The sequence below is a fragment of the Plodia interpunctella genome, chromosome 14 (assembly GCF_027563975.2).
Source record: "Plodia interpunctella isolate USDA-ARS_2022_Savannah chromosome 14, ilPloInte3.2, whole genome shotgun sequence".
NCBI lineage: Eukaryota > Metazoa > Arthropoda > Insecta > Lepidoptera > Pyralidae > Plodia > Plodia interpunctella.
Genome location: NC_071307.1, coordinates 4,840,768 through 4,857,001, shown reverse-complemented (window position 1 = coordinate 4,857,001; position 16,234 = coordinate 4,840,768). Strand labels below are relative to the sequence as shown.

The 16,234-nt window shown below is 34.5% G+C and overlaps 2 protein-coding genes across 2 annotated transcripts; one reads left to right on the top strand and one right to left on the bottom strand.

Moving 5' to 3' along the window:
• The first annotated feature begins 140 nt into the window (after nucleotides 1–140).
• On the top strand, nucleotides 141–3,203 carry LOC128675362 (androgen-induced gene 1 protein-like). Its single transcript, XM_053754737.2, has 3 exons — nucleotides 141–420; nucleotides 690–880; nucleotides 1,475–3,203. The coding sequence occupies exons 2-3, from the start codon at nucleotides 731–733 to the stop codon at nucleotides 2,030–2,032; spliced, it is 708 nt and encodes a 235-aa protein (XP_053610712.1). The 5' UTR covers nucleotides 141–420; nucleotides 690–730; the 3' UTR covers nucleotides 2,033–3,203.
• Nucleotides 3,204–4,051: 848 nt separating this feature from the next.
• On the bottom strand, nucleotides 4,052–15,659 carry LOC128675355 (uncharacterized protein). Its single transcript, XM_053754700.2, has 14 exons — nucleotides 15,218–15,659; nucleotides 14,645–14,875; nucleotides 13,551–14,080; nucleotides 13,193–13,313; nucleotides 12,797–13,026; nucleotides 12,299–12,521; nucleotides 11,768–11,925; nucleotides 11,173–11,313; nucleotides 9,988–10,228; nucleotides 9,480–9,670; nucleotides 8,798–9,088; nucleotides 8,199–8,406; nucleotides 7,283–7,450; nucleotides 4,052–6,700 (listed from the first exon to the last, which is right to left on the bottom strand). Exons 1-14 carry the CDS (start codon nucleotides 15,375–15,377, stop codon nucleotides 6,534–6,536), a joined length of 3,060 nt encoding a protein of 1,019 aa, XP_053610675.1. The 5' UTR covers nucleotides 15,378–15,659; the 3' UTR covers nucleotides 4,052–6,533.
• Nucleotides 15,660–16,234: the final 575 nt, after the last annotated feature.

Genomic DNA, 16,234 nt, shown 5'->3' with positions numbered 1-16,234 from the left:
CTTTGTCACAGCTATATAAGAATGTAACATGGTATTAGTAGGTAAGGTACTCCGAAGTACGTACTAAATCCATTGAATGTATAAGCAATGACATTGAAATATTCATATATCTGTGGTCTTTGTAAACATTTTGTATGAAAAATTTATGTCACTGTCAGGTGTCTGCCTGTCCTATCACGTCAGGCAGATTTTGTGCAAGATAAGATTTGCGATTTTTCCTAATTTTTGTTCGATTTTGTCGTGTTTTTATTATACTTTTCTCATACACCGATTGAATGAAGACAGATAGTAAAATAAAAGTGTGCAAGTAGATTTTATCGTACGATTATGGTTTTCAATTAACTTATCATAATATTCGATCATATCTCTACGCTCAAGCTCCATGCATACAGGTTGATAGAATATCTGATTGGTGTACGGGTAAATATTCGCATTTTCTTCTTTATTTTGTTTGAAAAATAAGTGAGATACTCTTTTATGTTGTAATAATTAACACATATCATATGGTATGTATCGTAGCTAGTTTAATCGAAGATGTATGTTTGTGTATCCATATGGATACAACAGAATTATTCTGTTCAGCTTCAACATTCTATGACTGAGGAAGAATCTGGAGAAACGTTCAAATGAAAGATTTATAAATTACGTTATGTTACAATGTATGTTGTTTAGAATTATTTTACTTTCAGACTACTACTTGGAAGGAAAGAATAATTGCAATATAGTCATCATGATAAAGATAATCTTATTTCACCTTTTGGGAGCTTTACAATTCGGTTATGGATGTTACTATGATGCCATGTATGTTCATATACCAAGCACCTCCAGATCTGTTACCCCATTTGGTGGTAAACTCAAGTATTTAACATACTTGAATGCGGTGAGTTGTAAATGTTGTTAACTTTTTGCTAATAGAACATTTTTGTTTTGTATATATGAATAGTTTTTTATAGAGTACCAACTTCTGAAACTATTCATCTCAGTTGATAAATTATAGTACTAGTCAAGTACTGTAATTGCCTTGATTGTTTTTTTATTATAAGGCTGTTAGGTATTTAAAGTTTATATGAGAAGGAAGAGATAGGCTCATTTGTATGGTTACATATATTGGTGACTTCCTTAAAATAATATCAACATGTTCTTGAGTCTGCTTGGCAATAGTTCTATTATTTTTAATTTATTTAAGATATCTACATTTACATTATGGCACCATATAATATGTTATACAAAAAAAAAGAATAGATTTTAAAATTACAATTCCATGTTTTGTATCTTTGTACATGACATCATATTGTGTTAGTGAAATGCTCCTCTTTAAGAAAACTTGTAGCATTTTATCAAAATGGAAAATAAATGTACAAAGTCCCAAAAACTAATCACAATTTATTATTAAAATAATCATACCATATTTTAAGGATTCTAGAGGTAAATTAAATTTATACTTGTATAATGACAATTTCATATTTCATTTCAGTTGGTACAGACAGCATACTTTAGTGTTTCATTACTGAATGATCTAATTGGAACCAATGAGACTTCACCATCTCAGAAGCCGTTAACTAGACGAATCAAAGATGTCATGTTCAGTTCTCTGGCATTCCCACTCTCCATATTTGTGGGTACAACTTTTTGGGGTATATATGCAGTTGATAGAGAACTGATTTTACCCCGGAGTATTGATCAATATTTCCCAGGATGGTTAAACCATGTCATGCATACTAACATTGTGGTATTTTCTTTGATAGAACTTATCACATCCTTCAGAATGTATCCTACTAGAAACACAGCCCTATCTTTACTATGCTCATTTATGTTGTGCTATGTGATATGGATTCACGTGATTTATTTCCACACTGGTGTTTGGGTGTACCCAATTCTGAATGTACTAAATTGGCCTCTTAGATTAGCATTTTATGTCTTCTCACTTGCACTTGTCTGTGGGTTATTTTTGACAGGTGAAAAGTTAAATACCCTTATATGGAGTAATGAGGTAGAGAAAACAGTTAAAGGATCAAAGAAAAAGTCACAATAATAGCTGTTATAATTTTAGATAATGTCATGCATTGTCATGTTTTTTTTTGCTTTAAAAAGTGCACTGGTTTGAGGTTTTAATTCATAAGTTATTATTATTAATTTTTGTATTTGTTATTAATTTATTCAACATTCAAAAATGTAAGGTTGGGTTGGTTGTACTTATACTATCTTGTAACCCTATGATCTTTTACACCAGTCACAAAATGTACATGATTTCATTCAATTACTTGCTAAGGCAAAGTCCACAAAAAAAATATTTTTTATTGATTTGCATTTAAATGAGGCTCTATTTGTGATAGCTACTTAAGTATACTATATTAGCAGTTATTTAATTATCTTGATAATTGATTCTTAAAATAATTATTACAAAAGTAATGTCATTTAAAAATATTTTCTGTGGGAATGATTCTAGAGCCATTATCACACTCATAATGAACACCTCCATAATGTCAAATAGAGCACCCGGATATTGCCTTATTTAGTGGCTTACAACTACGTCTAAACTAGTTTGAACAGTAGGACTAAAAGCATAAGTTTTTATTATAAAGTAAAACTTTTGGAAATTTGTTACTTTGCGCGAAACACTTGATACGAAACTTGTCAAAATTGTAATTACCACTTATCTATATTGCATAAGTACCTACTTACTGATATTTTAAACCTTTTGATGATGTATGACTTTGCTCATTGCTGGGCAAAGGTCTCTCCCTTATTCTTCTTCCACCCATATCAGCCCAAGACACTAAGTGATTATGTAAAATAATATTATTTTAAGAACAATTACTGTCTAACGCTCAAATTCAATGCCTAAGAATCTACTTCTTATGTTTTTGTAGTTTTATATTTATTTATTTTCATGCGTCTATGGTTGTGATTGTAAGTATATCAAATAAAAGCAATATTGTTTCAACCATAACAGCAGGTTTCCTGTACCTAATATTATTTACAAATTGCTACTTCGAAATGCAAAACTCACCAAATCGCTGCATGTATGTATTTGCAGATTTATAGTTTTATGTGATGACTATCTCTATTCTCTGTGTGGAAATCAGTTTGCACTAGACCGTGTTGCATTGATTACATTCCAATTTACATTATTTAGATAATTTGTAGTGGAATATAATGTTTTTTTATATATAATACATAATAAATTAATTAGTTGAATTTTATCTGGTATTTTATTTACCAATATCGCCAAGTCCTGAATTTAAAGGTGACACGCCAGCATAAAACACAACACTTTTATTCTATAGTAATCTGTCTACCGTTAACAACGGAGTTAATCGCTAACTCATACCACCGAAATTCGTCATGACTTATGTGACAAATAAGTACATTTATTTTTTAAAGCATTTTATTGTGTCACATTCTTGTAACAATACAAAAGCAAAGTAATCATTACTTACAATAAAAACAATTATTGGGACATTACATAATTATAAATAGTTACATATTTTATCAAATAATGAAATTATGTCCAAGACTCAAATCACATTTAGACTAGAATCAATAAATTACATGTTAACAGCGGGATCACGCGCCTGGCGTGTGATATGTGACACACGCAGCGCAAATATAGAATTTTGAGTTACCACTGGTGATAGTGAATTATATATTAAAATTAGCAAATTAGGGATACTAAATACGGTTCTAGAGAAAAAAAAAAAGAAGTTTTTGCTGGAAAATAATATTAATCTAAATCCTACTGTTTACTATAAACTTGACATTTCCTTGATACGTTAAAAATGTATGTACTTATGTATATATCTAATACGGTAAATTGTAAAAATAATCGAAATTTATATATAACCTGATATAGACCAAATTGAATGTTATTTGAAATTTTAGCATACCCCAGATGTTAAATGAATTAATAAGAATACATGGACAAATCATTCAAATAAATGAATAAAACAGATATTGTGATAAGTTTCCCAAACTTACGACATTAAGTCATGTAAATAGCTATATACATTTTTTTTCCTAATTCATAACATTATGATACAATAAGTTGATCTAAATATAATTTTTGGAGAATTTCAAATTACTATTATAGTGTGCATTTTGTCTAAAATATAATTTTGCATTGTACCTATGCACGAAAGAAGTTAGTCATTTATGATAATAATAACTCCAGACATTGTTCCTTTCCGACATTCAAATGCATGAAAAGACAAAATGGGCATAATTCATTAACTCATTCATGAAAATTGTGGCAAATGTACCTACAATATAAAAATTTGTACTTTGGCAGCCAAATTGTAGGTGCAGTTTTATAATACTGCGACGTATATATGTACAAAACAATATTTGGGGATACGATCGGAACTAAATTCACAAGGAAAACTATACAAAGACCGACAACACTTAACAACCGCAAGCAATTGTCTGCATTATTTTTCTCGATAAAGATAACACGATGCATACAATATTATGGCAAATGACAACTAATACTATGAAATTACTTTATGTAAACGGGAATCTTGTTTCTGTACAAGTATATGCGGCCACAGCCTCAGTTATCCTTAATATCTACCATTCTAATGTCTTCTATAATGATTCCATAATCCATGGTTACCTATCTTAAGTACATTGTGCATGTCATCATTTTCTATATTATACTGGGAACTTCAATACAAATCTAAGTTATTAAATATGTAGAAAAGTTGGAATACATATTATTAAGTTGCCGGATGGTAGACATTGCTTTGTAAACATATATTTAATACATGTATGTAATACTTTTCAGATCACAAACTCTGGCACTATTGTAACAATAGTGAACATACAGGTGCATTTTTAAAACACCAATCATCTCGCTGAAATCTATTGTAAAAAATATTTTTACTCTCCCATACAAATAGCTCAACGATCAGAATTAATATGAAAAATTGTATGGTCTTAGTACTATCGAAATATTATTTGCAAGTTGTTGTATTTTATGTACTAAGCTGTACTGAGCATCATCATTTCAGCCTCTTTGTGCGCACTGCTGAGCATAGGCCTCTCTTCGCGTACGCCTAATTTCATTATTTTTTATATTCTTTTATTTATCGTGCAGTTTTTCTATTATTATGCATTTGACCAGACTTTGTCAAATAAGCATATAGTGAAAATTTTGCTGGTGTTTAAAAACATAATTATAGGTATCGATAGCTCCTTATTGGTTCGCATAATAGTTATATTAAATAGTTAAATTTTGAGCCTTAAGTTATAGTAATATAACATATATATATATATATACATACTTATTCAAAAAGAATAGACTACACTCTTTAAAATATGTCACATATAAATAAATTCACAATGTTTTATGTGTTTGTTTTGTTCATAGCCAAGTCAGCTTGATATATCCTTAACAACTAACACCATAAAATGAGGTGCTTGCATTTCGTATGGGAGACTTACACCAATAGGCACGTATGATTCATTACTACATTTATCTATACTGTCAGCAACTAAAACTTAAACAAAATGCCACTAAACAAAAATGGTGTTTCTGCTCGATAGCCCACAATCGAGAGTAGAAGCAAATCAATAGTATCGATATACTATAGATATTTCAATAGCATTAATGCTTTCGCAGCTGTCGATAGCTTTAATCTAATTTAGTTAGCACTATCGATGTCTTAGATGGTATTCAAGGTACACTATCGATAGTGATACTATCAATTTTCAGTCAACACTAATGCCAGTCTGATTAACTTATGACAAATCAATTACTTATATTTTTTCGGAATTAATTTGTTCAAAGTTTGTCACATTCTGAATATAGTACAAAAACCGTGCAGTTTTTCTATTATTATGCATTCGACCACGCTTTGTCAAAATTTATTTGCATATGATCTACCGGAACTAACGAATATACTAAATACATTTTGGTAATAGATCAATTTCAAGTACAGACTGTCAATGAAGCGAAGAAAATAAATCACCAACGACCAACAGGTCACATCTTAGCCAATTTTAATTCATTCCAAATTTTGTATTGCAATGGAATAAAAATGTAGTTCGTTAAAAATTCCGTTTCTTCTCTTTCTTGACAGACTGTAGTCGAAACTATACATATAAATGGCACTACCAGCGTCTAGATATAGATACATCTATCATCAATGACTCTTCAAATCATCTTGATTGATTGGAATATATACATAACAGTCTCCAATTCACCTTTACTTGTATCCTAGGTAGATTACCGTAGTTCCGATATTATATATCAACACTTTCACGTGTACTATGTATTTTATATTAATATACATACATGTGCATTTGTAAGTACACGCCGTCTCTTTTACACCTGAATGTCACATTTATTTATTATTGAGTAACGTTGCGTCTCCACTAAAGAAAAATGCTAACTTCTGTCATCAAAACGAGTGACAATTTGTCTTTGGTGGAGGCACCTTTAGAGCGAAGCATTGCTGTTTTCGTTTGTAATCCGATTTGCCGGACACATATCTTAAGACCACTTCGCTTACCCGCCGGCAGTACAGCATCGACTACGTCTTGACCTTCCTGCTGCCCTTGTAGTGGCCGTTCTTCTTCCAGCCGTTGCTCTGGGTCGCGTCCCCGTTCATACTGCGCGAAAGGAACGATGTGCTCTGACCTTTAGACTCGAATAGCACGTCCGAATCTGTATCCGATTCAGATGCGTCTTTGCCGGCAACTGGAAAATATATTCGGTGATCACAAAATTGTTTGTCACGGAAATAGAAGATATTGATTTAAAAAAGTTATTAAATAAAAACATATTTGAAAGCAAAAAAGCAGTGAATTAAAAATAGACATGATCCTGCGATATAAATCTATGTTCATGGTACTTGTCATGCTTAATTTGATTTTACGCTATATATAAGTCTATATATAAGTCTTAAATTGAGAATTAATGCTAAAATAACTGGCCAAGTGTAGTCCAACATAGCTCTCTACAAATTAAAATTTATTTTGTACTAATAGTCTCTGAACTAAGCTGGTGTTTATCTTTCTGATGTGTCGAAAAATGAAATCAGAGTTCCTTAGAATTATTAATTATTAAATGTAATTAGACTTAAGTATAGCCCGCTCCGGCTTCGCAGAGCTTTAATATTATGCACGTTATATACGTATATAAACCTCCACTTGAATTACTGTATCGATTTTAAAAAATCGCATCCAAATCATATAGGTAGTTTCAAAGATCACACACAGGGACAGAAAGACAGCGGGAAGCGACACAGTAATGCTAAAATAAGAATGGGGGATGTCTCACGCAGCCCGTCGTCGCGCGCGGCGAGCGGCAGCAGACGGTACTTGGCGCGCGCGCGCGGCACGCGACTGCCGCACGCCGCGCGCGCGCCGCGCACCGCGCCCCAGCACGCCGCGCACGCCGCGCACACCAAGCACACGCCGCCCAGGCTCGCGTACACCACCGACCAGTCTGGCGGGCACGACTCGACTATATAGTATATACGACTATTTCGACGTGCGTCAACGCACGTCTGTGTCACACAAAATCTATACGACGTCCACTGAGCATGGGACATAGTTCTTATGGTTATTTTATTACATCTTATTGAAGATGGAAAAAAGGATACCCGAAGTTATTTATAAATGAAATGACAAGGTAGAGCTCGTGTCGTAAAGAGTAAACTCTATTGCAATGAACAGAGTAGAATGGAAAATACCTTCATCTTCGAAACTTCGTTGATGATATTTTTTGCCCTTATTTACATTTATTTACTTAAAAATGTAATACACAAAAAATATGTTAAAATAAAACATTAAAACATAATGCGCAATACAATTAATTTAATCATATTCATGAGAGCAAAGGACTGTTTTAATGTGTGTACAACTGAAAATAAACAGTAAATTCGATACCAGCGCTGCAGACGTGAGTTTTATTCTATTATGAGAATCGTTTCAGATAAAACATTAAAAGGGTTATGTTGTAATATTAAGTATTTTCTTCTGAAGTTGAAGAAAAAATAAGATTTTAAAAGGTCACGGCATTAGGTTCAAAATACTTTAATATTTAATTTCCTAGATGGCGATGTGTACTAAAGAAAAGCAGTTTCATACAGTTTCACTTTTTTTTTATTATAAAAATTATATATATATATATATATATATATATATATATATATATATATATATATATATATAACTATAAATATAACACTGACCACAATCTGGCAAAGCATCGGGCGCGAGCTGCGTGAACAAGCTCTGCATCCAGAAGGCGTCGCAGCGGCACGAGCGCGAGGCCGGGTCGCACGTGCCGCGGCCGGAGCACGTGCTGAGGCAGCGCACCGAGCGCACTCTGGCCGACGACTCCACCGCCGCCGCCGCGCGCGACACTGACAGCGCCCGCAGGCCGTCTAGAGGCTTTCCCTGGTAACATCTGCCATGTCAATATATGTATACGAACAAATTACGCAGATTGCCTTCACCCCAAAGCTAAAACAGTAGCTGAAGACTTATTATGTGGTATTAATTAAACGATGGTATATTTCATAACAAATACAGATCTAAGACTCAGGTCAATCTATAAATATATAGTTTCTTATCCGGGATCCTATTCTGGGACCTCCGGTGTAGCAGTTCGGCTTGATGACACCACAGAGGAAATTCATATATAATATACACGTTAGTAATATTTCCATATAGATGAGTTTCTAAATTCCCCGCCTGTCTCTGTGTCTCTTAATTTTTTTGGTAATTCATTGATTCATCGAAGACCTATAAAGATTGTCAGAAAATTTGATTATACAATCTCACTCACATCTTTTGACAAGAAGAAGATAATCTGCGTATTCCCCGAGTCGATTTCACCGCGTACAGCCGTCACGTTGACCTTGACATCATCTTTCAGCAACAACGTCATCTTCTGCACCAGCGAGTCGAGCTGACCTTGGGTGAAGGTGGCCACGGGTGTGTTTAGGGTCAACTCTAAAAGATTCATGTCCAAAGGGTCGGGCTTCACTTGCACGCTGACCGTGTCTCGCCCCGATTCCCCTTGATCGTCTGTTACGGTCAATTCGAATACGTAGCGGCCAGCTTCGATGTTAGTTAGCTAAAATTGTACACATCTTTCATCATCATCAATAGCCACTGCTGGGGCACTTTCTTATGGATGGACATGGATAATGTACACATATTGATAACTATAATAACGGTGTGCTCACATGCCCACAATGTTCAAGAACCTTTACCAATAAGATTGGCTACACAAGCCACATAAAAATTGTTGAAGCTGTCGCCGTGACCGAAATCGGTTGGACATCATCATCACTCACACATCTTTACTTTACATTTGGTCTGCAATAAATGCATTCTTTCTTCAACTTAGGTCAGGATGATATACATCACTTATTGAAAGTGAAATTATAGGAGATTCAACAGTTTTGGTATTTCAGTTTAGTATACTTTATTTATTTTATGAATAAGATGGTACAAATACGAACCATCAAGACCGGCTGTGTATCGGAGTGCAGTATGACAGTGCCCGAAGCCAGCCCCGAGGGAGAGCGGGTCCACTTCCACGACACGATGCGGAAGTCATCAGACGACCGCGACCCGTTAAGGACGAGCACGGGAATAGGCAGGTTTAGCACATGGTCGCCGCCCGCGTTCGCTTTCGGCGGAGTGTTTTGATCTGCATCATAAAAAACTGGGACATAAAGTATGAAACTTAATATCACTTGTATATTTATTGTTATTACTAATTTATGGGAAAGGAAGATGAGGCCTAGGTCTTCTATAAAGTTTTCTATGGGTTTTAGAGATTTTGACAAGACAAACTATTTTCTTAAAATTGACGTATATTGAGGTACATATTCAGTATATAGTTTAATGATGATGATGATACGTATACCACTGCCAAATAACCTTCACCCTACTAACACGCCCTAAAACAATTTGTAATTTTCGAAATACCATAAGACAAACACAAAATCATGCTGTTAAACTTACTTTGAGTGACAGTAACGCTGACGTTATCCGACGCGGTGTTTCCATTGTCATCGAGTACGGTCAGAGAAAACATGTACTCCCCTTTCGTGAGCGAGGTAGCGTTCGCAACCGACTCGTTAAAGTTTATTATGCTAGAGTTAGTAGGTCCGGACAGGCAACGCCAAGTGTAAGCGACGATGCGGTGGTCGTCGTGTGACGCCGTACCGTTTAGAGTGATCCACGTTTGCGGCAGAGATATGAACTGGAAGGATGTTTAGCATGCAATTATAATCAGAAGTTTTGGTTAGATCAATGGTTTTCGACCTCTTTCACAACATGGTACTAGTAATAGAACATAAGAATATTAAAATGGAATTATAATTTCATTAAAGTAATTGGATTTTGTTAGGTTTTGAGGTAAAGTGTTGACTTTTACTCTTGACCTTTTACGACCCCTACACAGACTGTACTACACCAGAGGTTGAAAAATACTGGGTTAGAATATACCTTTAACAGAAATATGTGTTGTCAGTGAATAATAGCATAATATTTACATATTAAATAAAAGTGATAGTTCAGGTATATAGTATTTGAGTTCTGAGTAGCAAATAAGCAATGAAGGCTTCATCAATCATAGTTATTTTCTGACAGATTTTAATGACATTTTGTACAGTCACGTTAAAAGGCTAACGGTGTCGAGAGTGCATCGGCTGGCTGATCAGAAAGTTTTTATGGCATTATAAAATAAACTATACATGATATTTAAAATATCTCTTGTAGGTATTTATCATAAGTATTTCGTTCAATTTTTTTTAAGTTATTTCAAAAACTAATGAAAAGCTACTGAAAAGTGCACTGTATTGTATAATCTTATCTAACCCGCTTTTAGGATGCGTTTATCATTAAATAAACCGATATCTGCGCATTGCCCACTTATTTAATATCAAACTAATAAAAGCCCCAGTTTTGTTATCAGAATTTGTATGTAGGCACATTATACATATACAAGCGTGGGAGTAATTGATTTAAAATAATATTTTTTTAAATTTCTAGAATGTTATTTATTAGGTACACGAAAACATGCATTTTTAAATATTCACATAAATAATTATTACAAATAATCAAATACTTATGTATTTCCTCTTAGTTTCAGAGACCATAGACAAACAAAAAGATAGACACAACAAACTAAAACAGGATACTTACAGCATCGGATCCAGCGTCAGCGACAGGGGGGGTGTTAGTGGGGGGCTTGACAAATACGTGGACTTCAGCGGTGGAAGACTGTCCAGAGGAATCCGTCACTTTGAGCACGAACGTATACACACCTTCTGATAGATTTGACAGCTAAAACCATAAATTATAGTACTAAATTACTTCGTAAGGACACACCTCTTTGTATATATTGGTCAACAACTGAAATGCATTAACATATATGTATATGAACGAATACATATTCCGACTCATGTTACAATTGGAAAATGTATTCCTTTATTTATACACACACTACAAATAATATTAATATATTGTTTTTTATACAATACAAATAAAGAAAAGGTATAATTTTTTTCGAGATTTACCGTACATCATATATAATCCTAAGTAAAATTACAAATGCGAAAGTAAGTTTGTTTGTTACCTCTTCACACTCTTAACTACTCAACCAATTTTCTTCAAATTATAAATACATGTAGCTTGAAGTATGGAGAAGGACATAGAGTACCTTTCATCCCGAAAAATTAATGCAGGCGAAGCCGCGGGTAAAAACTAGTAAAATATAAATAATTTATCATATAAATACCTCCAAATAAGGGCTGTGCGTATTTTGCATGTCAACAGCTTTATTCTCATCTTCTGCAGACTTGGTCCATTCCCAGGACTTGATTTCGTGGTCATCGGTGGACAGGCTTCCATTCAGTGTTAAGTGGTTCTTAGGCAAATACAATATTACATCTTGTCCTGTGAGAAAACACAATTAATTATATCTGATTTATTCATTGAGGCATCACTTCAAAAAGATAAATTATTATAATTAATGTCGTATTATTTTTTCCTTCTTCCTCTCTCATCCTCTCCTTCCCGGTTTCATGGAAGTTTGGGATCCACATAAAAATCTAAGATTTTGAAGATTTGGCTGAAATAATTTTACCGGCCGCCTGCCTGACGTCAAGCTTCTTTGGGAATGCTGTTGTTGTCTATCAGTTGTTGAAGCTTGTTATATCTTAGTCACCTCGTACGACGAGAGAATATATGGAGTGCGAAGCCCTAGTCTAAGATGCCTAAGGCCGGAATCATAAACACAATCAAGGACATTATGAATTTATTAACCTACCTGCATTAGCTTCTGGTGGGTAATCAGTATGGTTCAAAACTGTAATGTTAGCCGTAGTAGAGTTTTTGACATGGTCCGAGTCCTCGACTGTAAGCTTGAAGGTGTAGTTGCCTGGCTGTTTGAGGTCTTTGAGCACTAATGTGGCTCCGTCCTCCAGGGGCGGCTGATAGCCAATGGGCCCAGACGTTAGTTCCCAATGCCAAGATATTATTTCTGTGTCGTCCTGAAAATGTAATAAACCTATCATAGATGACAATGACACAGGTGTATTTACAATTGGTCTTTCTCTCTCTCTCTCTCTCATCTTCCTGATTTGTTCCACAACCTTTGAGTGTCGGAGCCCAAGGTCCTCTTTCCTACATTAGTTATTGAGGAAATGTAACTTACGAGTTTATAGGAGAATATGCGCAAACGCCACAAAAATATCAACATGACAGCACGAATATAAAATCGTGTCACAAAAAAAATAATCCCAGTGCGCGCAGCATTTCGACTCACCTTACTAGCGCTGCCGTCCAAAACAGCGCCTGAGTTGGGCAGTTTGACAGTTTGTGTTTGTGGCGTTATGACCACCTGAGGCGCCGTGTTTTGGCGCAGTTTGGGAAGTACCGTCACGGTTGCAAACCCTTCCCCATATGAGTTGGTTCCGTTCACGGTCACCTTGAACCTGTATTGGCCTTCTGTGAGGTCCGTTAGCTTGACAGTGGCACCCTCTTGATGCATGTTACCTACAAGAGTGTTATGAGATCGAAATTAATGATTATACAGATAAAACAATGGCATAGTATTGCCATCACACTAATCAACGCATACCCTTCAACAGAACCTTCAATAGAAAGGCAATCATGTTTATTTTTAGAAAAGGAATATGTGATAACAACACTAATTACTGACCCGTGAATCCTCCCTTGGATTGGTCCACTAAAGTCCACACATAGTTGTAATGGCTCATTGTGGCCTTCTCATCAGGTATAGTGAAGGCTGCCAGCGTCACTTGGTTATCAGGTAATTGTACCTAAAAAGAAGATTATTATTATTAACAAATATATTATTGAACTAACTGTTGGCCGCAGCTCCACCCGCGATATCCTATGTTTCACCTTATTAACTATAATTGTTTTAAATTTCATCAAAATTGGCCCAGTGGTTTAGCAGTGAAAGTATGACAGGCACTTTCGCATTTGTAATATTGATATGTGGTTATATAAATTATGCTTAAAGTAACTGAGAAGCTAAATCTGATAATTTATACCTTCTGATCTGAGACAGAAACTGTCAAGTTTTGTATAGTCTTTGGTGTTGAAACATCAGTTTGGTCGTCAGTTTTTCCACCAGAAACTAAATCTCCAGATTTCTTCAGAGTATCTATTCCAATAGTGGGTCCTTTGGAAAATGGGCGGACAGCAACACAAGAGCCTTCTGAAAGTTCTGTACCAGGAATACACTTGCAAATACCATGGCCATGGTTGATAGGAATACATTCTGCATTATATGGACAATCCCCTGCTTCTACTTCGCAAGGCATTTTCTCAAGGAAATTACTTGATTCCATAATAAGATCCGCATCAGTATTGTCTCTGAACTTATCGAGGTTTCCTCTATCTCCATCCTCTATACTTGGCAAATTGTTTATGAAATGAGACAGGAAATTTGAATCTTCTTCATCAGGAATTTGTTCATTGTGTCTGTTTGTATAAGGAGAATAAATAGTCTCATCTTCAGGTGAAAAGTTATTGCTGACTTCTCCATAGTTGGACTGATATAATATTTCTGACCAGTTTTCTGCAAATTTATGAAAATATATATAAATTGTCTTGTAGATTATAGGTATATTTTATTATCACACTTATTAAAAATAGACAGTAATCAAAACAACCCAAAACTGCATAAATGTACATAAGTACAAAGTAAACTATTGACATTGTGTTTTACAAATACTGTAGTTATTTTTTCGAGAGACAAAGTATATTGACAGTATATGTATATTTTACAACAGGAAATTGCCATTGATGATAGTGATAATGCCACTAATTCCGAATATGCAAAATAGTTGTTCAAAATTTATATTGTTTAACCTCATTTCTCATCAGCATTTGAAGTATTCTATCAGCAGTGATTTGGATGGAATGTTGTAGAAATATTAGCAGCTAATTCGAATAAGTATAACAATTCCTTTAGGTATACAGTCAAAATTCCAGTTAAAGAGGAATGTATGTACATACAAATATTAATTTTGTTTTTCTTTTAGATATTTATAAAGTAATTGAGTGAAAGCTAACACATTTCATGTCTTATAACAGCACATGGCAAAAAGATTATAGAGACAATAAGTATAAAATTACATACCATTTGGTAGGACAGGTTTGACTAATATCATTGAGAAGTGGGAGTTCCACTTGTGATTGCCAGTCCTCAAGAGTGGCAAGCACATCTCGTCGCTAACACATTCCACATGGTAGCAGCGGGAGTCCATGATAAATACAATGTTACATGTGTCACTGAGACAACACGCCATCACACATTGCCTTAACCCTTTTAAGTTTGTCTGTTCTGTATAGTTGCCAGCAGTATAGTTACCTGAAAATTGACTAGATGTTATAATGAAAAATAAAATTATATATATTGATTATGTTTTCACTTTCTTTCTGGAGGGTTAACCCCATTGGGCTTGACATTATTTTTTATCTTATCTTTCTTAATTTTTTTGCGAGGTAAGGGTTACATGGCAATTTTCGTGGCATTATTTCTACACATGTACAAAAGAACTATTCATTGAGAAATCTAGCACTCCCTGTCTTAGATATACTTCGGTTTTTTCAATTTGTCTTCCAACAAATCCTAGTTTCTGCTAGAATCACTAGGACAACCTGGCGAGATGTTTGTAAACAGCAAATTTTTAATGAAATATTAAAAACTTACCCACTGGCGCATAATTATCAAAGTTCTTTGGAAACAATTTGGGACATTTATTATTTTCATATTTCTCATTCCATGGTTTGTTGTATAGAGAAAAAGAATTCTTTATATTCACAGCAAAAATAAAAAAAATAACAGTGAAATAGCAAGTACAATAATTCATTGTTTTTGACAATGATATCTCTAAGATAATTTAATTATTTCGTGTTGTTACTGATCCATCTGGGAAAAAATATATCCAGCCGTAGCTTGTGGTTAGTTTGTGTAAACCGGGATTATCATTTTTCATCTATTAAATTTAAATAAATTATTTTAATTTAGTTATGTAAGTAACCAAAACACAATGCAATGGAATTATCGACTGAAATTAGAACACCATTGTTGTTGTGTGTTTCTACTAGATTTTTTCTTGGGCCTTGGTCCTCCGAGTGGCGAGCAGGCTGCGGCACTGTGTTTCAAACTTATGACATTGACAGATCAGAGCGATAATCGATAACATCGATTATGATGACATTTCATTTTCTATTGCATAGAAGTTCCAAAATTAGATCGATCTTTTCGTCAATTTCGTGAAAAACCATTTTTATTCTAGTACCTAGTAGACAAGCAAGCATGTTTGACTTAGCATGGTTCGGTTTCCAAATCGATTCCTGTTGACGTTTTCAATTCGGAATTCTGTGACATTTATACTACGTTGTACGGAGTATTTGACTGAAGATCTTACCTGTATGAAGTCCATATTTTAATAAGTCTTCACGTGTGAAGTGTTCTGAGCTTTTCGACCGTTTACTGGCTCGAAAATTTTACAGCGTGAGGCGTGTCCCATAGTTTTCGAAGTTGTTTTATTTAATGGAAAACGATTTTTCCCAATATTTCGACACCCGAATATGTTGTATATTTTCACAAACGAATGCTTACATAATGAAAGGATTAATAAAGTACTGTAAAATTAACGTTTTCATCAACTTAGCAAAAGGTGGCAATGCTTTTGTTTACAAGTTTATCTACTATAGAGTGCTG